The following is a 24,682-nucleotide window of genomic DNA, read 5'->3' as shown; positions in this document are numbered from 1 at the left end:
TGTTGGGTTAAGAGTGTGTGTTATGTTTTCTCTTCCGTTGCAACGCACGGGCTCTTTTGCTATTATAATAACGTATATAAAGCAAACCCAAAGGCACCGTCGATCGTAAGTGCATGCAGAGGACGCCGGCGGCAGGCAAGCTGGGAGAGGAACTCAGCAAGTAGCGGCGCCTGCGATAAGCACTCGAAGGTACGCGGAGTTATATAATATATAGCTTTCTGACGGAGGTTGCAAGCTAGACTCCGATGGCCCTTGGGCCTTGGAGATACTACTAAGACGGAGCACGCGGTAGGAGGGAAGTAGTTTGCGTGTCAAGTTGCGCCGACGAGGCGGCGGTGGCGTTCCCTAGTTAGAACTTAGAATAATGTTTTCTTTGCCCTAGCTACCGCAAAGGCTGTGTGAAGGTGTGTCTTCGAAGAATTTCCTTAGATTTACTCGATGTTGGTCTTTGATGGATCTGTTTGAATCTAATCGACGTTTCTCTTCGACCGATTCGTATATATTCGGTCGACCCTCGTTTTAGTCGGCGCGCTTGCAGGTGTGGTAGCTCCGATCTACGCATAGCTATTTTTGTAAGAGACTTTTGCTGTTCCGGTGCAAGTTTTTGGGGGGCTTAGTTGGGCGACTATCCGCTGCAAGAAGGTTTGTGTGGTTCTGTCGTATGAGGAGTGATGACGGAGGATCACCTTTAGTTTGGTCCAATGCTTATAGTCATCGTTAGGTTGCTGTGATTTTTATCTTCTAAATTTTCAAACAGGGGAGGTTCCCTCACCTGAATGTTTATAATACAAGGGCCAAGACCCCAAGTGTTTCTAGCGGTGGGAGGAGAATGGAGGGCGAGGGGGAGGGGGCCACACACAACAAACATATCACAGGAACACAACAAGTACACACCGCTCACGCCACACCCCTGCCGGCAAGGTGCGACTCGACCAGAGCACGCAACCAAACATCTAGGTGACTGTGTCTATCGGGAGCCGGTCGGGCCATAACATCGCGTCATCCCGACATCAATTGGGGGTGAGGGAGAGGGAGGGTGACACCCCCATGAAGACGAGGGGGTTTCCTCTACTTCCACATATGCCAATAGAAATAATCAACAGATTGGAGCACCGTCTTGATATAGACAGCGGGGTTATCCTCTTTTTCAAAAGAAAGAAAAAAATAGATGCCAATAGCAAAGCAACACGAAGGCGTTCAGAGTGGCTGCAATTTCTGCTAATCCATTGTATTTTTGTACTGCCATTGCATTTTATCAATAGACTGGAGCATTTATCACGAAAAAGACTTTACTTGCGAACCAACTTGTGGTTGGATGGTTAGAAGAACAGTGGTATCCTCAGCCCACCAGGGTTCAAGACCTGGTGCTCGCATTATTCCTGGATTTATTTCAGGATTTCCGGCGATGCGCTTTTAGTGGGAGGAGACATTTCCGTCGATGACGAGGCGCCTACGGTGACTTCGTAAATTTCAAGATAACATGCCGGCTCAGTCTCTCGGAGGTGCTCATAGGGGTAGGGTGTGCGTGTGTGCGTTCGTATGTATGAGAGCTTGCGTTTGTACTGATGTTCAATAAAAAAGAAAAAGTCTTTACTTTAATTAAAGAAAATCAATAGGCATTATGCTATGTGACACGGAGGGTCACATTAAAAAATGGTCCTGCTAACAGCTTAACAAAACACACTGCCACAGCCAAAGATCAAATAAGAACCGATCAATGCTGCTAACGTAGTTATATCTTGTTTTCATGAGCGTTCCCTTTTCCTCTATTATGCTAATTGACTCACCATGCATTAACATATACAGCCATGAAGGGAACCGAAGACTCAGCTTTGGATCGAAGCTTCTCCCCGCTGCTACTGTTCGGTCGCAAGCACCCTGGGCCTCACGGTACCGACGCCGACGAGGCCACGAAAAGAGGAGACGACGAGACGGCAAAAGACCCGATGTTTTTCTACAGCATAAGCAGAAGACGCTCGGTGTGCAAGATTGTGGACGACCTCCGAGACCACTTGTACTGGACAACGCCGCACGGCTGGCTGCTCATGGCGCACGCGCACCCTGGCTCACGCCTGACATTCCTGTGGAACCCGTTCACGCGCCGGAGAATCGACCTGCCCCCTGACCGAGAGAGGTTCCTCACGAGGAACCCGGTCAGGTGCGCGCTCTCGCACGAGCCCACGGACCCAAGCTGCGTGGTGCTCGTCGTAAACTCCGTGGACACGGTGCTCTGGCACTGCCGCCCGGGAGCAGCCGAGTGGTCCGAGCACGGCTACTACCAGGCAGGCGGCCTGGGCGTCCACCACGGTCGTGACGATGTCATCCATGCAATGAGCCTTGTGACGGCGGCGAGCGGGAAGTTCTACGCGAGCCTGCTGGGCGCCACCGTCCTGACGCTGGAGTTCTCGCCGGCGGGCCCGGCCTTCACAGAAACCCCCATCGCCGAGCAGCCATGTCACCCGATCCCGATGTACCGCGTCTGGAGCCTTCACCTGCTGGAGTCGCGCGGGGAGCTCTTCAGCGTCTCCTTGTACCACCCCTTGATGGAGCGGTGTGACAAGGTTGCGCAGATAGTCGTCCGCAGGCTCGACCTGCCGGCGAGGGCTTGGGTGGAGGTGGACGCCATCGGGGATCGGGCCTTCTTGGTCGATGCAGCCCATTTTGGCGCGTCGCTCGGCGCGGAAGGAGCTGGTCTCAAGGGGAACTGCGTTTACTATTTGAGGCGCGGAGAAAAGGGGTTATATGTTTATGACATGGAACGTGGAACCACTGCCATGCACGACCCCGGTCCAGATTTGCCCGATGATGCCACGTCTGTGATATTGATGCCCGCATCTTGAAGCTTCTGCCCTTGCTTTTTTTTTTCTCAACGTTGTTTTCTGCATCTTGAAGCTGGGATTCGTTAAATATCGATTTTGCAAAGGACACACAAGTGCTTATCCCATCTAGATGATCTGTGGAACTATGCAAAGCTAGTCGCAACGGTTTTCAGCAAGAGTTTGAACAGCATTTCTCTAGTACAATATATAGCTCAAAGACTCAAAATCTTCTCTTCTTACACAGGTCACACTGTACTACGGTAGCTACCAAGCTCACTTCAAGCTTCCAGCTACAACAACCCCATCGACACACACATCCATGAAGATGGCCAAGTTACACAGCAACTACGCTACCTCAGACAGTCTTGTATACATTCCACGGTTACAAAAAAGTTGCATTTTACAGTTTGAGTACACGAGCAGCTGCTGCTGGGTTCACAAACAGATGCAGGATTGGCGGCCACAGTCGCCGCTCACTCGAGTCCGTAATCCTCGCCGAAGTATTTGTCGACCAGCCCATTGGCCATGTTCCTCATCGCCTCGTTCTCGTGGAACTGGAACCTCTCCATGGCCTCGATGCCGTCCCCCCTCTCCACAAGCTGTGGACCCTGTCCATTGGGGTATCCCCTCATGACCTGCAAAGATGGTAAGTTGGGTCTAAATGTAACTTCCAAATTCGATACATCCACCCACACGCAACTTGAAGAGACAGTTTACATTTGAAAAGTACTGTAAGAACCGGGTTAGTAAATGAGATAGGAATAGTTAAAAGGCGGTAAGATTCCCTCACCAGTTCCAGGAACTGAAGTCCAAGTCTTGCGCTCTCTATATCAGCAGACCTGACCAAATTTATGAATCCTGGAAGGGCTCCACCATTTATGATCGAGACTAGATGTTCGGTGATTATGTTCGGGGGCTCGGTACTTCCTGCTGGTACAACACACAGATTGCCCAGGGTGTAAGCTGCTTCCTTGCGAATGTCAAACTGTGCACTCGTCAGGAGGTGTATTAGCGAAGGCGTCGCCTCACTGGTAAAAATCAATTTCTTGTGCTCAAAGCTGCCTGCTGCTATATTTGACAATGCCCATGAAGCCTCCTACATAACCAGTCCACAAATTCGAAGCACAAATAAATCAAAAATAATATAGTATATGTCGGCTAGATGAAGTAAACTTGAACCAGCAAATGAAAGAGGACCTTTCTGAGAACCCTATTGTCACTCTTCAAACATTTTATGAGACTTGATAAAGCTTGATCTGAGAACAATATTTAGTTAGTACTTGCAAACTGTACCTCGTGATGAATATCATAAGTGCTGTTATGTAACTGGAGACAAAAGGATGATTGGCTAACCTGTGATACTGTTTCCAACAATTAGGATTGAATCAACCATGTATTCATCCCCGGCTACAAGATTCCCTAAACCACGAAGCACCTGATTCAACGTAGAAGTGTCAATTTGCTGCGTTGTGAAATCACATACACTACCCCACAGTAACATCGTATACATTATTGGATGTTCATACAAAGTGCAGAATTCTACAATAACTGAGAAAATATATTTAGAAAAGCTATATATTAATTGCAAATCATAATCAATACGCCTCCTAATAAAAGCATGCCTCTCTACAGAAATTACCTGCTCATTATTACATTGGTTACCAAATTGACAACCATGTATACACAGGGTTATGAAAGTTTGGAGTTTGAACTATGAGGTGTTCCGTGTTCCTCTTAAAAGATATGGTCATTTTGCTCAGCAGTAGTTAAGTACGATGAAAAGTGTAAGCAATAAGCATTTCCAGGGAAAGCACCAAAATTGTTAATAAGATAAAGGAACACTATGAAATTGAGAGAGAGAAACAAATAGACAATACCGGAATGAGCAACTGCAGGTTCTCAGATGCCAGCAGGCGTCCAATCAGCAACTGAGGCACATGGCTTCGTACTATTAAGCTGATAGCTTTTTCTGAAAGTGCTGAAAGATATACCACTACCCATGCCACCTCAGTTGCTAACTCTTCGTCCCTGAAAGATCACTTAACTCATCAGTGGCAGTAATGAGCAAAACCATGCATGTCACTCTGAAAAACTTTAGTAAATGTTTCCATGTCATTCATGCATCTCAGAAATACCACAAAATATAACAAGGACTAAACAATTGCACAAGGAGAAGAGTAGCAAGTGTCCAGTAAATACAACTTGGCACACGATCTAGGTTACTAATGAAGAGATTGAAAGGAAGTACTGCTACATGCATATATAATGAACATACAGTGAAGACATGTCAGAAAGCACAGGTCAGTGAATTTGAACAGTGTTCTTTATGTAACTGTAAGAACTAAGAATAAAGACTGCAACCATTTGTAATGAGTAAGAAGCCAATCCTTGGATTTTAGAAACTCATAAATGTACAGTAATAAAATGATTAATAAAAGTTGAATGCAAAATAGAAAGATGTCCATTAAGAGACATACGCCTTTTCCAAGTTCCTTATGATCGCATTTAGCACACCATCGATGTTAATAAGCTCATACGCAGCCTTGGGATCAGGCCCCTGGATTATAAGAGAACAGACATTTGACACTTTAGTAAAAATGATGCTTCATGAACAGCTACGTGCATATGTACCAGTCTGAAAGTGATAAAAACTGTTAAGCAGAAGGAAAAGAAAATGAGTGAGTGAGGGATTCAGATTCTAAAAACCTCATAACGTATGCATGCCATGAAATGTTTTGAATATGGCTTGAAATTTTGCTGAGATCAAATAAGTCTTACACTAAGGAAACCCTTCATTAATATATCTAACAGAAGGACCCAAGCTTACCATCAAGTTAATTTTAGCTTAAGCAATCCTAATTCCTAAATAGGGCTTACTTTACGCTTTTGCCGAAGCACTCCTAATCCATAATAAGAACTTGGAAAGAGATAACTGTTGAACTCTGGCATAAGAAACTTGAGACTCATACAGTCAAAGCAAGAGATCATAACCTTGATGAGATTTGACAATGCCCAAGCAGCAGTTCTTGCTGTAGAACCCTTGCTTGATAGCATTAGGCGGGCAAGAGGCCACAAAGCACCCTGTGCAATTAATGTGCTTCTCAGGTCTGCTCCTTCACCAGCAACATTACCGATGGCCCATGCACATTGCTCAGCAACAAGTGTGGAGCTCTTCTCTAACAAAATAGACCAGGAAACATTTTTAATATAAGGAAAGCTCCAACTCCAACTGAATTGCAAATGTCTACCTAGCCAACGTTCGTGAGAAATGTGCATTACATAGGACCAGAGATTAATATATATTCCTAATGGGAATTAAAAAAAATTGTCCAACAAAATGGAGAAAACGAACCACCAAGGTGAGCAACAAGCAATGGTAATGCGGGCAGCACGGATTTTGTTTCTTCTGGCTCCCCAGCTGCTATGTTCGTAAGGCACCAAGCAGCCTCTAGCAACTGCAATAATAAAAGCATAAATAATCTTCATAAGACATAGTTCAGATGTGCACAGAAAAAAATGCAATGCTAACAATGAACATATCTAACTGTATAACAGTAAACAGATAGCATAGAAGTTGTTTTCCAGGTTATGTAGAAAGCTGGAGTCTGTATTTTTCCAGTGCAAAATGGTCAACCTGTTCATCTGAAGATCCAAAGGACAGATATTGCACTAAAAGAGGAACTGCCCCAGCTTTAATTGCTACTTGAATGGGAGGTACTTCAGACTGTGACAACACGCGTCTCACTGCACGAAGTGCCTCTATCTTCTTCTTCTGGGCCCCTTTTCCCCTAAGAAGCATAAAAAGGTTGGAAAATACACACCATAAATTTTTCTCATATAAATAAGTAACTGTAATCCAGAGTGTAAATTTTCTCCAAAATCCACAAGTGCTTAAACCAAACCTTACAACTTAAAGATGTGTATCCTCATAGAGGAAAACCACTAAGCCAGGTAAAAAAAAGAATCTCCAACATACTAAGGTCGCATTTTGTAGTGTAAATCATAATGATGGAAGCATATATTTCTGGAATCCAATATAATGAGATGTGTAAGGGATAATGAAAATTCTTCTCCCCACACGGACACACACCACAACCAAATAGGCAAATATTACAAGATGAATTGTGATCTCCAGCATATGGAATATCCAAGAAGAACCACAAACCTAACTAGTTAGAGGCAGTGGGTTTCTTTGCATTGCTTAAGAAGAAGAAAAAAGATAGGCCGCACATACTGGCTTGACAAAGCTGATTTCAATTCTTCAACAGCTTGAGCAGTTCTTGTTTCAAGATCTGCTTTCTCGTCAATAACCATATCACCATCTTCAATTGTAGCCTCATCGCTGCCAGAAAGTGGGGCACGGCACACACGCTTTGCACGCATTAAGGCTTCCCTTCTTTCCTTCCCTATTGCTATAGCCTGTTCACGCCTCCGGCTAGCTGCCGTATTGTGCACTGCAACCAGACTTCCAACCAATTAAAGACTATAATAAGTAATAACTAACACTCAAGCAGCAAGCTCCCATACAAATATGTTGAACCTTCTATAATTGTCATGAGTGATTAGTCCACGTTGACACATAATTAACCTGTGATTTACACCAGATAAATTTTTATGGTAGTTTGGCAAATCGCAGATAAGATTTAAGCGCCCTTGTGAAGTTAAAACACTAGAAAATTAACAGCGTTTTCTCGTGGCAGCAGACATGACACTACAATAAAGCTGATAAAGTTTCACTCCTATAAATTGTTCAAACCTTAATCATAGAGCACGAACGTCCAGAGCGCCATCTCTGGGTGCGATGGTCTCTACTCCACACGATCGGTCACGCGGGTCATGCGAAACTTCGTGCTGCGACGCCACGTGTACGTGGCAGCCGGTGCGTGCATCGCGCGGTCACACCGACACGCCGTCATGGTGACCTTGTTCAAAACTCCTATAATTGGCCAACTATCTTGAACAAGTCTATTTCAAGTTACTGCCTAAGTTTCGGGGTCCCAATTCACAACATGCCAAATTGATGTCTGACCAATTCTAACTTGCCCGGTTTTAGATGCACAAACCAGAATCAAGGGTTTGTAGGCAGTGGGCACGATAAAACGTTACTAGTACCAGCTTACTGTTAAACTTTCGAACCGGCTCGACCTAGCACTGCCTGAACCATGTCGGCGAGATGCTTCTTGCCCCAAGAAGGCAAGAGACACTTCGCGCTCGCCGCTCCTATCCCCGCAATCAAAGGGACTTCCGGGCTTGCTTAGGAGACTAATTAGGGCTTCCCCCACCGCCGTGCGCGAACTGTTCGACGGAATTCCAGAGGCACGGCGAGGTGAGCAAAGAGGAGGAGGAGAGTGTTGGAGTGGGGACCTGAGGATTTGATGGCGTAGCGGTGGCTCTGGAGCGAAGAAGCCGGCGAGCCGGGGGCGTTGCCGTCGGCCATCGTTTACGGCGGCGGAGCTCGACGGCTGCGAGGCTCGGTGATGATAGGAACGGACCAAACCGGGGACGGGGCGGAGACTAAGCAAGACCGTACGGTGGGCCGGGTTCGAGATAGTTCAGTTTTATCGTGCAGCCAGTGCAGCCTGGGCTAGGCCCCTATTGTTGTGTATATCACGAGAGACCTCACCTATGGACTAGGCAGGCCGCGGCCCATTAACTGTTCTCGTTAGCCACTCCAAGCTCGCTCACCTGTTTCTCAAAAAAAAAAAAACTCGCTCACCACCCCAACAACTGGTAACTTTTCTCTCTCAAGCCTAAGGAAAAAGGTAATTTTTCTATTAAAAAAAGCAACTGGTAACTGGTTCACAGGAATGAAACGGAAACCAGTTTTTTATAGATAAAAATTATACATTCAAAAAAATAAAAAAAAACATGAATTTAAGAAAATTAGTGAATTTTGCAAAAAAACAGAGTTTGGAAAAAACTGTTCACGAATTAAAAAATCATGTTTTAAAAATAAAATGAAAAAGGAAAAAAAACTAAACTAAACTAATTAGAAAAAACATAAATAGAAAGAAAAAAGGGGGGGGGGGGGTGGGGGGGGCGAAACCCCGGATCAGAAGCTTCCGGCTCCTCTTCTGACAAAACGAAATGTCATAGGTCCTTGAAAGAACGCTCAAGGGGTGGTGTGAGCGCGACGTACGAAAGGCCTATATCGAGTTATGCACATTTCAGCCAAGATTTTGCCAAAAAAATGAATTCAAAATCTATACCTCTATATCTATATCTATATCTATACCTACTAATAAAGGGGTTATTGCTTCTTACCACCGTAATTTCGTCCGTTTTTGGTCCGTCCGTCGTTCGTCCACTTCGTCTATATTATTTTCTATATCCGAGGTGGTACTAATCTACTCCCTCCGTTTCAAAATATTTGTCTTTCTAGAGATTTCAATAAATGACTACATACGGAGCAAAATGAGTAAATCTACACTCTAAAATATGTCTACATACATCTATATGTTGTAGTTCATTTGAAATGTCTAAAAAAACTTGTATTTCGGAACGGAGGGAGTATCTAACTAAAATTCCCGTAAGTCAAAGGCGTCCCAACCAGCTAGCAGCATGGGCCTCAGCCCATCAAACAAATCAAGCAGCCTCCTCACAACCAACAATTGAGAGAAGGGGACGTCCAACTGAGCCAGCCACGAGTATGTGCAGAAAAGATGGTTTAGTCCCCTATTATATAATCCCACCTCGCTACCTTACACGCAAATAAGCCAATTTAAGTATGACTGCAAATTCAAATCAATAAGCCAGTTGGGATCAATAGGGAAGGGTGGACAAAGAAATTAAAACTGAGGAAGAAGATGGATGGTGATGACCCAATGAGAAAAGATATGCCGCATCTAAACAGGAGGAATATGGATGGATATATGATCGTTTATGAGGGGAAAATACATGCCGCTGGTGAGGGCCTGTCGCGAGGTCCGCGCCGCCGAGCGCGTGTGAGGTAGATGCCGTCTATGGTGCGGGGCTCTGCGGACGCCATGGCCGGGTTCTGTCAGCGCGCGCGACCCGACCCCACGCGACCCCACGGCAATTCAGAGAAGGTTCCGAGATCAAAGTGGATGTTCAGGAAAACATGATTCTTTGCTGAGCGTGCGGGCTGGAGCAGCCCATGGACGAGGCGACAACTTACGTGTGCAGGCAGGAGCGCCACTTGGTTTCGGCCACGACGAGCCGGCGGTAACGAACTTGCATCCCTACTTCATCTCCTAACTAAATTAGTCTCTGATGTTATTATTCTACTGCACCTCCTGTTCTTTATTCAGGAGAGGAACGATGCCCTTGGTGTCTTGCTTAAGTTGTTTGCCTACATGAATACATGACGTGAGTTTCTCAAGTTATTTTCCTTTTTCGATTGAGGGGGACTACGACAGACATACACCGGCCTGAGCCACTTAATTAAAATCAAAACAAAATACATTTTCGAATATTCCAAATATTCCAAAGAACAGCGATAAGTATAGCTGAACGGACCTTTTGTCATAATATAAGCGATATTGCATTTTCTTCTTTGAAATTGCATCATGTATTTCACTGATTTAGTTTTGCATAGATTTACACAAATATTTGCTTCCATTGAGCATCATGTGCAGAGGTTATTTTCCAATTGGAAGCAAGTTTATTTCTTTTTGATGAACCAAGGAAATTTAATTTAATCCAAATTCACCAATAAAATTCTGACCACTCTTTGTTTATCTATGGAGTGCCATATATTTGATCAACAATAAAACTTGTGGCATTACGTCCATATATTTCTTTCCGTTTATTTTTAAATTTAGCTTGTGGCATTACGTCCATTTTTTTTCCAGAATGAACTAATAAGTGGCCTGCGACCACATCTCATGTTTCAAAATGGCATCCTAAATAACCTACCCTCAATCGATCGATGATACGTCATGTTACAACAGAGGACGTGCATAGATGAAGGTCTTGAAATGCTTGTCATTTTAGAGATATGTACTATTTTTTCATCTCCCGTTGCAACGCACGGGCATTTTTGCTAGTTACTATAATATCTTTTCCAAATTGTTTTTACCTAATTGACGACGAATTCGCAGCACAAACTAAATGATGGATTTAGCAAACATGTAGGGGGGAGTGCACGAAAATCATACTCAACCCAAGGTGTTGGCAATTTGGAATGTACATCGCTTTGTTGCGCAACAGGATTTTGCAAGTAGGGTTTACGTCGTACCGAAAATTGGGCAGCTGCTAGGCGTCGGTCGGCTGATCTTAGAGAAAGATCTTAGGGAATGATCTTAGTGCACGTGGTCGTTTGATCGCAAGCTCGCATGAACACATCACATCTTCCTCTTCTCGCCTCACATCCTCCTCTCACGTCACATCCACCAAGGTAGTGTAGGTGCTCGATCATCACAGCAACACCCCCCTGGACGGCAGTGCAACGTCTCTTGTTCGTCGGAGTGTCGGTCGACCAGTAGCCCCGCCATTGTACCACGGGCAATTCATCATAGCATCCCGTGGACCGGCGATGCTCCAGTGCAGCACGGGCGGCCCAGTGATGCTTCATTCTGGCACCGGTGGGCCGGGATGCTCCATGCGCAGCAAGGGTGATGTTGCAAAACTGGCGAACCCCCTGGTTGCAACACCGGGCTCTCACTTGTAGCACGGGCAAAGCGTCTCCCCCCCCCCCCCCCTCGGTTGCGACAACCTAGCACGTGACCCCACGTGACCCCATTACAACTCGTCCCGACGCCCCTATAGCAACGGAGATTGTTGCGACAGGATGGTTTGCAGCTGCAAACCCAGAGGCCAACCTGCACCACCATGCGGTGAATCGGCCCATGTTGCGCAGCTCCTCTCCCTGGCCCCCGATTGCAATGTGCACAATGAGCGGCGGCTGCCTTGCCACACCATCGTCGTGTGCAGCACCGGCGGCACGCCGCATTAGCTTCAACGCCCCTTCGCAACAACAACTTCTCCTCACCATTGTCGAACATCAGCCATTGCAGTGCAGCGGCGCCTCTTGTAGCAACAGCAACAGCTTGCCGCCCAGGGTGGAAGAGGGCAGGGACCGAAGGGAGGTTATGGGGAAGAGGAAATGGTGAGAGACGAACTCCAGGATCATCATCGATGGAAGAGGAACGCTTGCTTGAAGTGGTGCATAGGGCCCATGTGACGTGTGTTGATCCCTCTGACGCGGCTGACGGCAAAAGAAAGGGTTTTCCAGAAAATTGAACTGTTTCTGCCAAAATTTTAGAAAGGCAAAACATGGAATCAATCAGGCAAAATAAAGGGTTTTCCAGAAAATTCAACTGTTTCTGCCAAAATTTTAGCAGTAAAAAAAGGTAACAAGCATTTCAGCATGTTAACCAATAGGAAAGGCAAGGATGCCCACTAAAACTGGGCTCGACATTGAAAATTCAGGAGTAGAGAAAAAGCACACATCATATATTGCAGTTCACACGGACACAGCAGCAGTTGGTAACGAATAGAAACAGTTGAGATTCACATTCACATAATCACATTACAACATGTTCACATGTCATTATTCTGTATTTACGGACTGAGAGGTGAAAAGAACCAAGGCAACACAACATCAAGGCGCACAAGAGCAGCTAGGGCAGGGTACAAGCTGGACCAGTTCACATGGCGCGCCCCATAGTCTGCTCCGTGGGTGGCATCATGACGACGACGGAGCGCCCGTAGAAGCCAGGGTGGGGAACCCTGCGGCGCAGCTCGCGCCCCTCCTGGCAGAGGGCGCAAGGGTGGCAGAAGTAGTGGGTAGCAAGGTCGCAGGCGACCTCCAGGTGCTCACGCCTCTCCTCGTCCTCAGCAAGGCCACCGCAGCACCCACATTGCCTAGTGAAAGCCTCAAAGCTACCCTGTAAACATGCAGAGCAGCCATGTCAGTATATTGCTTGCAACAGCGCTACCATGGGAGGACGGGATAAGCGCCCATAGAAGTTAAGTCTTAGAAATTTGTTTAAACTAGACTAGTCATTTTACAATAGGCAAGTTTCGGCCCAGCATCCTACTTCATAATGTTCAAGGGTGAAAACTAGAAACAGATATATGATATATCGTTGCAATGCTTAATGAGAGAAAGCTTGCCTCAAGATTGTATCTTCGACGAATGGCTGTACGAGTGGGATGAGAGAACCATGGGGCTAGGCAATTCCACCCAAAGAGAGAGTTCCCGAGCATATAGAGACCAGTGTAAGGCAAGCAGCTGTTTGCAAAAGTTCCTGGTGCTGCTGCAAGCCTCTCAACATTGCTACCATACAGAACACATGGCGCTACACTTCCAAGAAGACCTAAATGATATAGAAAAACCATTTAGTTATTTTTTTGGAGTTTAAACAAAAAGGGCAGACTCGAAAGAGCCATCACCATAAATCCCGCCTCATGCACTACAACGAACACCAACAACTCAAACATACAAACTTCAGATGGCCAAGTTAGTTGGCCAGTTAGAACAGGATTGTCATATGTTTAATAGCTGATAACCCTCTGCATACAAAATTCCAGGTGCTTAGGTAGATAACAACATTTAGCACACCACTGGGCTTGGCCCGTAATTCAACGGGTCCATAACTACTTAATTAGAACTGAACAATGCATCTTCTCCAAGGCATGTGTACTGCAAATTTAAGAATGTCATGTGTGAGCCAGCCAACACTAATTTGCAGATTCCTATACTAATATTGCTTAAGTTGCATCCCAGTCGGGGCAATATAGCTGAAATTTGAAAGGGCACAGAGAAAATTTAGTGCTAGGGTCGCCTTCGAAGAAGCAACTTCCATACTCAGAATGAATGTAATGTATCATGACAACTTTACCTAATCCTTGAAACAAGTATGCATATTCCTACTTTCAAGGCCTCCAGGAGTCATGATCCCGACCTCCACGTCAATATGTAACACATTTTGCAACTGATACTAGTTCACAGCAACCCAATTCCAACAAAATGTTGCGTCCCAAGTCCTATTTGGTTCTACTATTACGCCTAAATTTCAAATAAGAAGCGAACATATTACAAATCTTATAACAGTCGCACACCGAGTCTAACACGTCACAGGTATCTCATTATCAAAGTTACTAAAAATCCTAGGCAATTCTATGTTTCCGCCAAAATCGAGCTATATAGAAGCAGCGCAGGCACCTATTCCTCTCGATCCATACCCCGACCACGAAGCCTAATCGAAACCGAGAGAGATCTGGGAGGACGAGGGGCACGTACAGACTTCGAGGTCGCTGCTGCAGAATTCGTCGTTGCGGCCGAGGCAGGAGAGGATCCCGGAGTCCCAGCTTTCACGCGGCGCGGCGCCGTCGGGGGCGGCGACCGGCTCACCCATGACGACGGGGACACCATCGGCACAGCCCTTGACGGGATCCTGCGCCGGGGGGAGCTTCTCGTCGGCGGGCGGAGGCAGGAGGGGACTGGCCTCCTCGTGGTGCTCGTCGGCGGCGGCCATGGCGAGAGGGGGGGGGGGGGGGTAGCCTAGCGCGAGCGGGTCGTCGCGGGTTGAGGCGGAGGGGATTGAGAGGAGGGAGGAGACTCGGAGGAGCGTGGAGGGAGGGGGGAGCGGAGGGAGGCGAGTAAAATAGGGCGGGCGAAGCGCGTGGCGTGGACGCTGGAGACGATGGCTCGCTTCCTTCGCTGTGAAGACAGAGGAGGTGGGGAGCTCTTTTTTTCTTAACTGTGGAGAGGACTCCGCTGGACGCCAGGACGAGTAGAATGAGATGTTTTTTTTATGAAATTGTACTGTGTATTTTTAGGCCCTTTTGATTCGGGGGGCTCTGAAAATACAGAAATAGAAAAAGTATAAAATCAAAGTGGAATATTCATTTAATAAATCCAATAAGAATGGCAAGGGATGTTTGATGTCACGGAGAAAACAAAGGAATTGTAAAAAAATGTTTGAATGGATGTTAGATTTCCTATGACATGTGGTCGTACAAAAGATTTCATAGAAAAAAATTCCTATGGAATCCACTCCTATAATTAAAGGACCAACGTAGGATTATTTTTTAAGAGTTTCGATCCTCCAAGAATCTTATAATATTTCTTTGATCATAAAAAAGTAAAAAACAAATGATCGCTGGATCATCATATCCACCACATGCACAAGTTCACAACACGGCTCTTGTCGTGGTGGCCTGGTTCACGGAGGTCTGTGGTCTGATCTTTAGCGTCGCTTAGGATGGGTCTTCAGCGGCCTGTCTTTCTTTCATTGGCGTGTTGGGCAAGAAGCCTTTGGTCCTGGTGTTTGATGCGTAGGGGAGGGCGTGAGGGGAGCTGGGGAAATTCTGTCTCGGCTTCGTGCCAGGAGCAACGACGACGGTGCCTTTGGGCGTTGTAATCCCTTGTTAAAGGTGTTGCTACATTGCTCCATTCCTTTCCTCATGGTGTCTGTTACGGGGAAACCCTAGCTCCCTTCTCGGGACAGACAATGGTGGTGGTTTGCCGTTGACCTTCTTGGAGGAATTGTCTTGGAGCTAACTCGATCGTCAGAGCCAGAAGTAGCATGTTCAACGTTGTTCTAAAGTGAGATCTATGGACGACAGCTTGAGGTAGAGGGCATGGATGTGCAGCAGCGACGATGGATTTTCTTGCCGGGTCGGCAGTCTCCGGTAGTGAGACACTGGGTGGCCACGATCCCATTTTGCATACGTGGGCGACATTGTCCTGTTACAATAGTTCTCTGCTTGGGCACGTAGGCGATGGCGTGATCTTGCGCCGCTACGTGATTGCCGAGACGGGCCCGTGTATCGTGGATCTTCAGATCCGGTGGCAACGACGAGTTTGTTTTGCTACCCGATCTTGCTGCCACAAATGAGGATGGCAAAGCATAAGGACGGTGCGCCTGTCGGAGCGTGCCGAATGGGATCTGACGGTGTTGGTGACCTTCCTCCCTCGATCTCCGTTGCAAGTGTGGTGGTGACCTTTGTTGTTCGATGCTCTTAGTGGCGACCGGCTCTTGTCACAAGTTGACTTTTAATTTGTGTGAGCATGGTCTTCACTTGAGTGGCGCCTCATGTCATGATTGTGCTATGCAAGTAGCCGTGGAGATCACGAAAAGTGGTAGCAACATCACAACTGATGTCAAGAGATTGTTGATGCAGATATAATTGGGGATGTAGATTGTTGATAATTGTTTTGAAGTTTTTTTCTTTTGTCTCCACTATAAGGCACAACTTCAGTCTTGTTTAACTTTGCTAGTTGTCATTGTTTTTTTATATAGACCCGGCCAAACTATTTTATACTTCCTCCGTCCAAAATAAGTGTCTCAAGACACTAATTTTGAGACGCTTATTTTGTGATGGAGGAAGTATAGACTAATAGACAGGGCATCCAATGAGACATAGCCTATCTAATGAGTATTTTATATAAACTTTGTCAAACCGAATATTGTCTTTGGAGGCCAGCTCTATGGAGCTCGTTTTTGAAAAGTTTGAATTTCATCAAATTTCATATTTTTTATGTGTCAAAAATTCTGAAAAAAACACAGATATACATGAAGGCATAACACACATGTTTATAAATTTTCAAGGAAAAAATACATTGAAATGAGGGCTTTGCAAAAAGACAAATCTGGGCCTTTTTAACACATGATACTACTCATCCTCCCAGGTCATGAATTTGTCTTTTTTTTGTACAGGTCACATTTCAACGTTTTTCATCCTAAAAATTTACGCGCGCACACACACAACATCCTTGTTTACTTGCACAATTTTTTTCTTCAGATTTTTTTGAAACCAAAAAGTTTGAATTTTGATTTGTTTTCAAGAAAAGACCTCCATGGAGGCCGAGAGCCAAACGTTCGTTATCTAGTCAAATAGATTTTTATATTTAAGACAAAACTAAAACTTTAATTAATTTTAGCTGGAGAAAATATATGTGAAGACCACCAGTGGTACCTTGGACATGGACAAAAACTTATGTTTGCCTGAATACGGTTACAGGTGTGGGAGGACTAGACTACGATAGGAAATGTTGACTAGTAATGGAAGAAGTCAGTGGAGCATTACTGAAGGAAAGCGAATGACAAAAGGGTTGTTGTTGTTGTTGTTGTTGTTGTTGTTGTTGTTGTTGTTGTTGTTGTTGTTGGTGGTGGTGGTGGTGGTGGTGTGGTGGTGGTGGTGGTGGTGGTGGGGTGTGGGGGCGGGTAGGAGTTAGAAATGCCATTGAGGAGAAATGTTAGGGGAGTGGTTTTGATATAGATGAAGTCATCTTCCTCCCCGTTTCTTTCATTTAAAATGACGGAAGCATGGTGAATGCTCAAAACTTCGCCGCACTACCAGAGACACTCAGCTTTTCGACATTTTGCTAGTTATCCTCGAAGTAATCATGTGGAAGATGACCTTTTCTTCATTTGTACTATAATTTTATTCAATTGGTGAATGGTGTGAGCACATTTCTGTACGAAAAATATAATGTGCTTATTGCATGGTTTTGGAGAAGAATCCGGTTTATTGTAAGGCTAATACTTTGGTTTTCTTTGGTTTTGGTAGCTGGTGTGACAAAGTCCTATTTGGTTTACAATAATGAAATAGGGCAAACCCGTCTTTATCAAGAAAGATAACAATGTGCATCTACTATTCTTAGATAGTTGACCCCTACTAACTATATTTTTCTTAACATGTGACCTTTCACATCACAAAATAGTGTAAGTACGAAACATTTCTACAGTAATAAAATAGTATCTTTTGATTTAGATGATTTTCTCGTAGACAATTCATCTGAAATTAAACTTTAAATTCTCGCAGCAACGTGCGGGGAAATCATCAGGACATCATTTCTTTTTGAGGGAATCCAAGACCGAATTTCAACTCTATCCTTTTTTTTTGAGCAACTTTCCAACTCTACCAGAGTACGCTTTCGGACCTGGAAGACGGCACCCGAAATGGTCCATATTCCGTTTCAGTGGCAACTGACAAGTGGGTCCCATGTACCTGCTTCCCTCTTCGGCTCAGTTCGTGGGCGCTCCCAAAGGCCCAGCCCAAGTAGGGTTCCGTCTTCCACGATCCACCCATCCCTCCCTCCGCCGCGAAGCTTCCAGTACCCTCCACGCGACGCGACGCCGCCGACGCCGTTCTCCTCTCCGGCCCTAACGCCGTCCACGTACGCACCTGCGTGTAGCCACTCACCGGCCGCGTCTTCTGCGCCCTTCCGCCTTGAACAACTCGCCGGAGTTACTGGTCGTGGAGATGGTGAGCTCTATTCAAACACGCGAGATCACGCTTCTTTTTATTAATAGTAGTTTTTATCGCTGCGTGCTTGTTACCGTTAGATTGAATCGATTCTATCGAAGCAAGGTGTAATTTAATCTGGAGGTTGCATCCAAATTTTGTGACATTTCTGAGCGTAGTGATGTCAATGTGCGGCTAGGGGGATCAAATGTTGCTTAAATGCTGGCCTTAGGGAGGAGCATGGTTGTTCAGTTAAACTTAAATATGGGAGCGATTTAGAAAAATTCTTCTGGTTTTCACGACATTTTGTGTCCCAACGTTATATCCTTCTGGTAGCTGATGGAAGTGGCTTTTAGTAGCTGGCCGAGAATGAGACCAGATTAGTGTAAATCACAATTTCCAGTTCACATGTTTTTTCACCTGCTCAATGTTTATCGTTCTGAATTTCAGATGTATTTTGGGAAGAAATGATGTTTCAGACTTTACCCCACTGGATAGTCCTAGATCTATTTTTGATGGTTAAATATTGATTATAACTCAACAGTGGTTGTCGATTACTAACAAGTAACAACACATGGATGTTTAGTTATGTACCTTGAGCTATGTTGCAATCTGCAAGCGAATTCCTACTGTCCCTCTCTCCCTACGTGCATCTCATCAGTAGACGCTTATTTATTTAATCATCTTTTGGATTATTTGACCAGCTGATAGTTCAATTCCACTTTGATGGATGAATGTAGAGTGTCCAAAAAATAGGTAAATATGGATATGCAACATGGTAAAGCTACAATTGTTTGTACTTACTTTTATCCAATTTCTGCAGGCCACACCACTCATAGCTGGACTTGCTGTGGCAGCCACTGCTCTTGCGGGTAGATATGGCATCCAGGCTTGGCAAGCTTACAAGGCAAGGCCCATAGTTCCAAGGATGCGTAAATTCTATGAAGGTGGCTTTCAAGCTACAATGACCCGACGGGAAGCTGGTCTAATCTTGGGTATCAGGTCTGTGTTGCATAAAAGCATAACACCCATACCATCAGTGTTCAAGAAAGCGTTTTTAAGCGACGCTTAAGCGCGATTAAGCGCTGAGCGATGGCAAAGCGCTTCGCTTTTGCCCTAAGCGGTAGATTAAGCGTTTTTATCTAAATTTGACCAAAATTTGGCAATTTTTGTACTACTTCTGCTGGTCTGCTTGTGCAATAATGGAAATATGCTATTTATCTTTTTACTAGGCTATGTTCAAGAACTATTTCCTTCATATTTTGGCAAAATTCTGTCCACATGATATCTGTTAGGTTATGTCTATTTGAACTGAACTGCATTTTAGTTGTTATTTTGCTTGCTATGCGAACCTGATATGTATTTGCTATTGTGTGAACTGTATTTCAGATGCTACTTCAATTACCCATGTGCCATGCTTCCTATTTTCATGTGTATATCATTCAAAATCTGTCAAATTCTAGCCAATTTCAAAAAACGCTCAAGTGCGATTAAGCTGCGCTTAAGCGCTCATTGCTCTAAGCTGTGGCCTTCCGCTTCGCTTACGCTTTCCGCTTTCTTGAACATTGCATACCATAGTCAAGTATTCTTATATATAGCATACATGTATTCATATGTAGCACTCTAGTTCAATCTCATGCCATTGAAATTACATTTACTTCTGTACAGAACAGGAATAGCACGGAAAGATACAATTTATGCAGCACAGCACACGTAGGGAACTTACTTTGACCCCTTCGCCCGCCCATCAGACTCGTGGGAAGAATTTGTTTTTACCGGTACCATTCTCAAATGGACACTAGAAATCCCCTAAAAGTGATGTAAAAGGATAATAGCCATCATTAGCTTCCTTTACGTATGCTGCAACTGTTATGCTTTCTGAGTAGTCTGCTGAGATAGCTAATTGTAATATTTTGTAGTTAGTTGTCCTAGCTTCATTTCGTTCCCTGCAGTACGTAGAAGATACTTGGAACCTTGCAGAAAGTCATGTGGCGATACTGTACAATTCCATACTAAAAACAGATTCACTTTTAGTCCATACTCCATTCTGACATTAACACACTAGCATACACATGTACAGATTGATAGCTATACTTAACAAATAATTATACCATAAGCTGTAAATGTGGTTTTAAGCTGCTTCATTAATTTACAGCTGAACATCTTGCAATTAAGGCAAAGGGAACTCTCTCACTTCCAACTACAGAATACTTTACAAATGCCATTTAAGATCAAAAGCAATAGCTTGCTTTCAGTGGGTTTAAATTGTGGTGTAAGATTTGACCATTTAGTGTCATAATGGAGTGGAGAACCTAGTCAACCTTTGTTGACCACTGCTTGCATCTCAGCCAAGTCACGAACTATAGAACTGGCTTGCCATCTGACAAAGTCTAAACTTTAACCGAGCTGAGCTCCTGTGTTCCCGTCACCCTTCTGCAGATCGGTGTTAATAAGGAGACAGATGTTGCGTTGTAAAGGCTCAGGCCATCATAGTGGCTAAAGTGGAACAAGATTTAAGAGTGAGATTAAGTAGGCCACAGGCCCACAGCTGTAGTGATATTTGGGCTTGGGGTGAGAATATATCTGGGCTTAAGTTTGTTGCGAACAGTCTGTTGGATCAATTTATCACCCCACAACCCCATTAGATTTGATTTGGATTAAAATGCTTGGTTCCTGACCGAATTCACATGGATCTTAGTTCTGAAATCTGAACCTATCCAAAGGAGCCTTTTGAGTAATTACCTGTGTATAAAAGGATAGAATTGCCATCTCAAACTAGGTGCAATGTTGTATATATGTTTCTAGTTTGGCCTGGAGGTCAGTTGAATGCATCAGCAAATAATTCCCTGGCAAATTGAGCGCCTGCTTGCAATGATATGTCTCGACTTTTCTGTACATATAAAAAAGAAAAGAAAGACCCATTGCTAGAAGCTCCTACACCAGGTAGGGTCTGGGGAAGGATTATACGAGGCTGCGTCAAACCCAGGACCATACTCCTGCAAAGTCCAATGCAGCGAGGCTGCGTCGAACCCAGAACCTCTTGGCACAAGTGCTGAGTACTTCACCTCTGCCTCAGGCCTGTCCTTCTGAATTTTCTGCACGTCGCCAGAAAGATATTTACTCAGTTGATTAAAAACAAACTGTTGAGCTCATGAAGGAGGAGTTATCAATTATTGACCTGCTATCTTTTTTCGTTGATAGTGTCCCCTGTACTTATATGACCAACATGTAGAATTAGGTCTTCATCTTTTTCCTTCTAAATTTATATGCATCTTGGCATGCCAGACTGGTCATTCTGACATTTGAATAAGTGCCATTTACTTGTGATTCAACAATTTTGTTTGTGATTTATGATTTGAGACGTGTTTTGTGTGTCTTATCATCATTGTTAAGTTGCCATGTTTCCTTTTGATTCCTTCAGGGAAAACGTCCGTCCTGATAAGGTGAAAGAGGCACACAAGAGGGTCATGGTTGCCAATCACCCGGATGCAGGAGGAAGCCATTACCTTGCGTCGAAGATCAACGAGGCAAAAGATGTTTTGCTGGGGAAAACTAAAGGAGGTGGTTCAGCCTTTTGATCATATATCATGCAAAATGTGCTCACCGGATGAAGATACTATTATTTTTGCACCTCCAGACTCTGCACCTAGAACTAGAAGGCAGACAAAAGCCTTGGTGTATCACTGAAATTTCTGGAGAAAGAACATTAGATGTCTTAGACGTAGCAGGTTCTTTGACTGTTTGACACTTCCAAGACCAAAGTTGTGCTGGGTTAAGGAATAAATGATGTACTACATGCGTGTTGAGTTTTGCGTGACATTTGTTCATCTATCTACTCTATTGATATAGCTGTACTGCAATATGGTTCTTCTCTAGCTCGCAATATCAATTCATATAGTCCTCTTCGTCTTCCTCCAATAGACTTTGCTCTCGTGGAGTCTCCTGTTCTTCAACTTCTGGAGTGTGCTTTGGCATTTCAAGGTGCCACATCATTATCCGTGACTCGGAGCAGTCAGAAGGGATGCCCTTCCACCCGTCCTCGTCGCCGACTGCCATTTGTCGTACAAGCTGGATGTAGTCCTGAGAGCTGCCTCCTGAAGAGATGTTGCTGTTGATGAACCATTCCCAGAGTATTGAGCTCCTGAACCCAAGTCCAGATATGCTTATTTCAGGAGGTAAACAGGAGCTGTTGCGGATTGCGCCTGTATCTTGTGCAGCAGCCGCATCTGTTGTATGTGTCGCTGTTGCATTGATTCCTGAGTCCTCGGAGTACCAGCCTGTTATCTGTGATGAGTTACAGGTTGGTCCTTGTAGTGTTACTCTCTGGTCTGCTGATGACACAGTTGCCGTTGGCCATGCTGCAACGCCCCTGGATCAAGAATTGCACAAGTGATGTTATTATGTTGCTCTTGTGCTGGGTGACAAAATTCGCAAAATGGAAAGAAACATGTTGCAAAGCTGCAAGAGAAGGGAAAGCAGGACGCACCGAGTCTGCCTGAGCTCTTCAAAGAACCGGAGGTCATATATGGCAGAGGTGGCGGCGAAGTGGACGACCCCGGCCAGCCGGTGCCGCTCGATGTGGCTCAGCGCCACGTTCCTCTTCAGGTCTCCTTCGTCACCGGCATTCCCAGTGGTGTTGTTCTCGACGATGGTGTTGTTGGTGCCGTTCTTCTCGGCGGCGGTGGTGGTGTTGGTGGCGCTGGCTTCCACGGTGTTGTTGTTGGTGGCGTTATTCTTGACAATGCTGTTGTTGGTGCCGTTCTTCTCGGCGGTGTCGGTGGTGTTGGTGGCGCTGGCTTCCACGGTGTTGTTGTTTGTGGTGTTGTTCTCGACAATGGTGTTGTTGGTACCGTTCTTCTCGGCGATGGTGGTGGCGGCGGCGCTGGCTTCCACGGTGTTGTTGTTGGTGGCGTTGTTCACGGCGATGGTGGCGCTGGCTTCCATGGTGCTGTTGTTGGTGAAGTTGTTCACGGCGGTGGTGGCGCTGGCTTCCACGGTGCTGTTGTTGGTGGCATTGTTCACGGCGGTGGTGATGTTGGTGGCGTTGTTCTCGTCGACGGCGTAGGTGAGATGCCGGAACATGACGCCGGTGCCCCGCAGCACCTGGACCGTCGACGCCGACCTGTTCTCGGCACCAACCACGATCCATAGCAACGGCGGCGGGACGAGCCGCAGCGTGTGCCCGAGCCTCGTCAGCGACGCCTCCTGCAACATGCCGTCCTCGTCCGGCCTTGTCACGGTGACGATCAGCAGGAGGCCAATGTCAGGGGCAGCAGGGGGCGACGGCGGAGCCACTCGCTGAACACCGCCATCACGGATGCCCGGGCCGCGGGTGGCGGCCAGTGGCGCCAAGGCGCCGACGACGAAGCAGACGGCGAGGTGGACGACGACGGCCTTGCGCTTGCTCCATCGCTGCGCCCTCTTCCTGGACCTCTCGGCGGAGTCCATCCCTAGCTACCGCTGCTGCTTCTCCTCTCCCTAGCTGCTCTGCTACTCTCGCCTGAACTTCTTCAGATAGATGGAAGCAGGAGAGCTCTGAGATCGCCGGATTGAATCTGGTTGAACGGAGGAGACGCTGAGCTTGGTTTATAAAGGGGAGAGGAGGAATTCGGTGCTGGCATTGGTTGACTTGCCAACTGCTGCTGCGACTTGCTAGCACGACTGTATTTGACAATTCCGATATTTTTTTTGGAACGTCAACCCTCTCAAAGTGCAATGCAAGAAGACTGTCGGTGCATTTCTAAGTTCCTCTGTCTGAGCTGCCAAATTAGCAGCGTGTCCCTAAAGCACATTGCTTAGTGCCTTAGTGGCAGTCAACGGAAATTGCAAACAATATATTGCAACGAAAGAACAATATATACTACTCCCTCTATAAACTAATGTAAGAATGTTTAGATAACCAAAATAGTAATCTAAACACTTTTATATTAGTTTACGAAGAGAGTACTATGGTACTTGCATCAGATTGAGAAGCAGAACATTCAGAAATGTGCCATCTGCTGCACTCTCCCAAGCACATCTGGCAGTTCTGTAGAGGTACGTGTTGCAAGTTCGCAATGCAGTTTATTAGAGCAACTCTAGCAGACCCCGCAAAACGTCCGACCTGCAAAATAACTGTCAAAATGCGGGTCGGTGTGGAAAATCCCGCACCCAGCAAACGTGGCCGGCCCGCAAAAAATTTTGAGGGGCGCGGTAAAAACTTGACCCCAACCCGCGAATACGCGGGTTTGCCCCGCCCCGCCCCGTCGGTGCCATGCATATAGCGGGAGCGGTTGGTGGGAGGACATTTCAGCCCACGCTTTTCTCCACCAACCACCTCCCCTCTCCCCCTCGCCCCGCCGCCGGGCCGCCGCCCAACATTTCGGCGAAAGTAGCCGGCGGGAGCACGCCGAAAGGCCGCCACACGCACGAGGTTGCCCTCCGCCACCCCCTCCAGCGTCGGCGGGCCGGAAAGTTGCGGATCTGTGGCCCTTCATCGCTGGCGGCCGGATTTGGCATTTTCGGTCGCCGGTGGCTGCGCCAAGCGATGGAGTCGGGGAGCATCTCGCGCAGCCCGACCAAGGTCGCATCGCCACATGCAGGTACGGGTTCGTCCTCCCGCCGCCGCCGACGGTTTGCGGGCATGGATTCGGCCGGCTGTCCGCCGGGCTCGGCGCTCGCGCAGCGGTTCTGTGGCTTGCCGATGCCGCTCATACAGTGCG

At 46.0% G+C, this 24,682-nt stretch overlaps 4 protein-coding genes across 4 annotated transcripts; 1 reads left to right on the top strand and 3 right to left on the bottom strand.

Moving 5' to 3' along the window:
* Window positions 1-2,963: 2,963 nt before the first annotated feature.
* Window positions 2,964-8,380, bottom strand: LOC123077660 (importin subunit alpha-2). Its single transcript, XM_044499955.1, has 11 exons — window positions 8,184-8,380; window positions 7,054-7,273; window positions 6,454-6,607; window positions 6,172-6,274; window positions 5,811-5,995; window positions 5,297-5,376; window positions 4,697-4,847; window positions 4,173-4,254; window positions 4,017-4,075; window positions 3,610-3,915; window positions 2,964-3,454 (listed from the first exon to the last, which is right to left on the bottom strand). The coding sequence occupies exons 1-11, from the start codon at window positions 8,254-8,256 to the stop codon at window positions 3,293-3,295; spliced, it is 1,575 nt and encodes a 524-aa protein (XP_044355890.1). The 5' UTR covers window positions 8,257-8,380; the 3' UTR covers window positions 2,964-3,292.
* Window positions 8,381-12,215: 3,835 nt separating this feature from the next.
* On the bottom strand, window positions 12,216-14,354 carry LOC123077659 (cell number regulator 8). Its single transcript, XM_044499954.1, has 3 exons — window positions 14,029-14,354; window positions 12,900-13,102; window positions 12,216-12,670 (listed from the first exon to the last, which is right to left on the bottom strand). The coding sequence occupies exons 1-3, from the start codon at window positions 14,261-14,263 to the stop codon at window positions 12,431-12,433; spliced, it is 678 nt and encodes a 225-aa protein (XP_044355889.1). The 5' UTR covers window positions 14,264-14,354; the 3' UTR covers window positions 12,216-12,430.
* A 3,389-nt stretch (window positions 14,355-17,743) lies between these two features.
* Window positions 17,744-21,800, top strand: LOC123077657 (mitochondrial import inner membrane translocase subunit TIM14-3). The gene is made up of 3 exons (XM_044499953.1): window positions 17,744-18,002; window positions 18,805-18,983; window positions 21,403-21,800. Exons 1-3 carry the CDS (start codon window positions 18,000-18,002, stop codon window positions 21,557-21,559), a joined length of 339 nt encoding a protein of 112 aa, XP_044355888.1. The 5' UTR covers window positions 17,744-17,999; the 3' UTR covers window positions 21,560-21,800.
* Window positions 21,801-21,866: 66 nt separating this feature from the next.
* Window positions 21,867-23,513, bottom strand: LOC123077656 (probable glucuronosyltransferase Os01g0157700). The gene is made up of 2 exons (XM_044499952.1): window positions 22,468-23,513; window positions 21,867-22,350 (listed from the first exon to the last, which is right to left on the bottom strand). The coding sequence occupies exons 1-2, from the start codon at window positions 23,427-23,429 to the stop codon at window positions 21,867-21,869; spliced, it is 1,446 nt and encodes a 481-aa protein (XP_044355887.1). The 5' UTR covers window positions 23,430-23,513.
* Between the last annotated feature and the right edge of the window lie 1,169 nt (window positions 23,514-24,682).

This window comes from Triticum aestivum, chromosome 3D (genome assembly GCF_018294505.1).
Source record: "Triticum aestivum cultivar Chinese Spring chromosome 3D, IWGSC CS RefSeq v2.1, whole genome shotgun sequence".
NCBI classification, from domain to species: Eukaryota; Viridiplantae; Streptophyta; class Magnoliopsida; order Poales; family Poaceae; genus Triticum; species Triticum aestivum.
The sequence above is the reverse complement of the archived record's forward strand: the minus strand, read 5'-3'. Positions and strand labels throughout refer to the sequence as shown.